Raw genomic sequence first — 3,989 nt, 5'->3', positions numbered from 1 at the left:
TTTCATCAGGTTGAGATCACTAACAGTGAAACAGAAAATTAATAGTGGGAATGCAAACCCAAGGTGCCTGAATTCCATAGAGGCCAAGAGCCACTGCATCAAAAGGCTCAGTATCTTTTACTATTCAGATGTATTCACACTCAGTATGAAAGAGCTGAAGTATTATTTGGTTCCGGGCATGGTATCTCCTCTCATCACCTGTCTCCATTTTCTTTCATGCCTGATCTGAGTACCAGGCAGTACAGAAAAAGACAGGGGAATCATAGAGAAGGAAAGCCCCTTTCTAAAATGAAAGAAAAGGTGAGCAATGCAGATTACAGGGAGTCCTCCAGCATCATTAATAAGAATTGACAAGAATGTAGAGATTGCCAGGATAGATGAGCTAAAGCACTTGGATCTGAGTTTGAACTTGAGTGGTGAATTCATTAAACATTTTTACTAGAGTCACCAGTACACATTAAAACAAAATGTCAGAAATACGTCTTTTGGAATTTCCTGCCTTTTCGTTGCCATGTCTTTTTTTTTGAAACAGGGTCTCACTCTGTCATCCAGGCTGGAGTGCAGTGGTGCAATCATAGCTCACTGAAGGCTTGAACTCCTGGGCTCAAGTGATCCTCTGGCCTCAGCCTCAGTAGCTGTGAGCTAGGACACAGGCACTCCCCATCATGCCAGGCTAATCTTTTAATTTTTTTTTGTAGAGACAGAGTCTTGCTACGTTGACCAGGCTGGTCTCAAACTCCTGGCCTCAAACAATCCGCCTGTCTTGGCCTCCCAAAGTGCTACGATTACATGCGTGAGTCACTGCACCCACCCCTATTGTCATGGTTTTTCATTTTTCAGTGAAATGAAAAGTTCTGAGTGACTTAAAAGGATCAAAAAGGAAAGATTCATTATAATAAGACAATAGTTGAGGGGGCATAACTTCCCCTAAGAGGTAACATTTGGATCCAGAAGTAAAAAATTCCTTCTGACCTCCTGGCTGAGACTAGCATTAACAAGTAACTAACTGTTGGCCTCTGAATCTGGCAACTGGTCGATCAGGAGGACAGCAAAAAAGGAGAGAAAGCCAAGGTGGTTAAACAAAAAAGTTAAATGACATGGAGCTAAAAGAGCTCAAATCCCTTCATGGGATCCACACGGAGCCCCTTCCTGTGGACACACACCTCTCTTGCCTTGCTGCAGGTTTCTTTCTGCAAAGAAACCCTAAGAGGAAAAAGCACTGGCCTAGCTGTCTACATGTGGCCCTTGGTCATCTCACTATGGGCTGCTGCATGGGGAGGTTAGTCAGACCTATCTGACACCAACATCTACACCAAGCCTTTAACTTCCTTGGAAGAACCGGTTTATTTTTTAAAAGAAAACAACCAACTTAATTCCATTACTTCACATAAGCAAAACCCTAATGGAAAGGCCCATCAGCCATCAACCTGGTTTGTTTGCTTGGCTACAGTGAGTTAGACTAGCTTGTGTCCCAGTTCACTCTCACACAATCAGCTTTAACGAATGCAACAAAGAATCAGACCAGTAAAAAAGACTGGTAGTATAATTAAATAAATAACTTTATTTATGATACTTGAGCTTTTATAAATGCCAACTACATAGCAAAGTCCCATAAATTCTAACCGAGACACAACCACCAATCAAGGCCCTTTGAAAAAATCAAAGATAATAAAGTGTCAGGGGAGAAAAGTTTTGTTCTCCCAACAGAGAATTTAATCAATGAACTTACTTCCCTGATCCTTTAAGGTTCACAATGGGAAAACTTTTCTTTTAAGGGTACCCTGAATCAATGAACAGTCAATCAACCCATATTTAGAAAAATAAACCCCATAGTTAAGAAAAATATATCAAATGCCCTTCACACCCATAATGTAACAAAACTTTGACACCAGAATGAAAAACTTCTCAGTCTCTGTACCAAACCAGGTGTTAGTCCACTCAAGAGCAAGTTCACCTGAATAACAGCATCTATATACCATGATGTAGCTGAGAGCTACATGCTAATATCCTTTTATTCCCTGTGGCTCAGACTGAAGCCAATACTATAAATACCACAGTGAATTCCAATGGTGAAGAGCAGCAGTGTAGATGCTGGAAGTCTACAAACCAGGTTGTAGTTCAGTAAGACAAGTCATGAATTTACAGAAACTAAGAAATGGTCAACTCAAAAATAATTCTGGTCGCTGGTTTAAAATCTGTCACTGTCCAGGGATGGTAACAGAAGACAGGTGCAGAGACAGACAGATTCTGCCACATGCACCCTCAACAGTGAAACCATTCTCTAGATGTTTGGAAATGCTTACCAGATTTGGAATGAACAGATTTTCACAGAACACGGGACTCCTGGTACATCAGGCAGTAGTCCTTAAACTTTTGCCCATACATTGTGGAGCATTTACAAATGGAATTCTCTGGACAGTGAGCCCTCAATGCCTTTTTATATGTGACTTTTTGAACAGATCACATTAGAAACTGAGCAGTCCCCTTCCTCAGTTACCAGTGTCAATGCTGGTATGATGAGGAGCAGTGGGGGCACTGACAGACACTGGTGATTCGTTTCTTTTATCCTAGTGGAACTGAGATTTCACTTCTTTTCAGCAGAAAATATTAATCCAAGGGAAGAATTTTTTAAAAATGGAAACAATGACTGGTGCCTTAAATACGAGACTGTCATTCTTGATGTTTTTCCAGCAATACAATTAACCCCAGTGTACTTGTAATTTAAAAGGAAAAAAAAGACAGTTTTACAGTGATCTCCATTTCAGACAGCCTCAAACGTGCTGAAGTTGGTCCAACAGCATCTCAAAGAATCTATGAAAAACAGAATTTTCCTTAAATATCAACAGAGTTGAGGAGACAGAGTAGAAATCTATAGCACAGATTATCAAGAAAGAACTTGCGATTTCTCATTATGAGTGTAAAATAAGAGGACAAGAATTACTTTTATTCACAATCCAATCTGGTGGCTAAAAGAAAAGCAGTCTTTGGATGTAGAAACCTGGTTTTCTAAAGAGCCCAGCTGTAAGACCTGGCTTGTCATCAGGCTTCAACACAATCACGGAAACACAGAAAACTCTGTTTTTGATTGGTTTACTTGCCTCCTAGGAGACAAAAGCAACTGAAAACCTTTTTGGTGTTTTTTAATTAAAAACAGAAAAATGTGTTAGAAAAGACAGCACAGAAAAACTGTGGCTTCAGCTCAACCTGACCATGTCACAGAGTCCATCACTGTCAGCCTTGCATTCATCCTGCTGGTCAGGCTAATTATCAAGACAGTCAACTTCTCCCTCAGACGTTTCCTTATTCCAGACCAGGGCGTGAAAGTGGTGGTTGTCAAGAGTCCCTGCAGATGTCCCATCAATGGAACGCATAGAGCAGCAACAGGATGGTACAGATCCCAATAACGCCACCTAGGATGAGCGAGTCCCGCCGCTTCCTCAGGTTGATCCTCTGGATCAGGCTGTTTACAGCAGGAAAACGATCTTTGGGAAATCTTTATTAAGGTCATATTTTGAAGAAGCCTCTCCAGCGAAAAGTCGCAGGAATCACAAAAATAGAGATCAGCGGTGTCTAGAAACAGTGATGAAAGGCATAGGGGAAGAAACTCATACCAAGGGAATCTTTAGCAGATGCACTTGCCCAAACTGGGAATGTGCTGCGGCTCAAGGCCCCTAATCAATACATATCTCCCAGTCTTGTGTGTAACACAAATAAGAATAATAATAGAGAGGGACGGAGAAGAAAAGGATGATAACAGTTCCCAAGCACTGAGGGCTTACTGCCAGGCTGCAGGACAGGGTGGAAGCCAGCGTGGCCAGGAATGGAGGAACTCTGGCAGGGAGGCACAGGCAGAGCCAGCTCCCATTGCCACCACTGTCCATTTCCTCATTTTCATTCTCGATCTCGTTTTTCTTCTTCTCTTACGAGACTGGGGAGTTCTGCCTGAGAGTTTGAAGATACCTGATCCTTTCCCGCCTTGGATTCAGGGC

General features: G+C 41.9%; 1 protein-coding gene across 3 annotated transcripts in view; it reads right to left on the bottom strand.

The window, feature by feature from the left end:
* Positions 1-1,541: 1,541 nt before the first annotated feature.
* GOSR1 (golgi SNAP receptor complex member 1) overlaps positions 1,542-3,989 on the bottom strand; it is a 48,576-nt gene continuing 46,128 nt past the window's right edge. For all 3 annotated transcript variants that reach the window (XM_023183852.2, XM_023183854.2, XM_023183855.2), the window contains exon 9: positions 1,542-3,482. In XM_023183852.2, coding sequence (XP_023039620.1) covers positions 3,358-3,482 — 125 coding nt within the window. In that variant the 3' untranslated portion in view covers positions 1,542-3,357. The remainder of the gene's footprint in view (positions 3,483-3,989) is intronic.

The sequence above is a fragment of the Piliocolobus tephrosceles genome, chromosome 16 (genome assembly GCF_002776525.5).
Source record: "Piliocolobus tephrosceles isolate RC106 chromosome 16, ASM277652v3, whole genome shotgun sequence".
Classification (NCBI taxonomy): Eukaryota; Metazoa; Chordata; class Mammalia; order Primates; family Cercopithecidae; genus Piliocolobus; species Piliocolobus tephrosceles.
The sequence above is the reverse complement of the archived record's forward strand: the minus strand, read 5'-3'. Positions and strand labels throughout refer to the sequence as shown.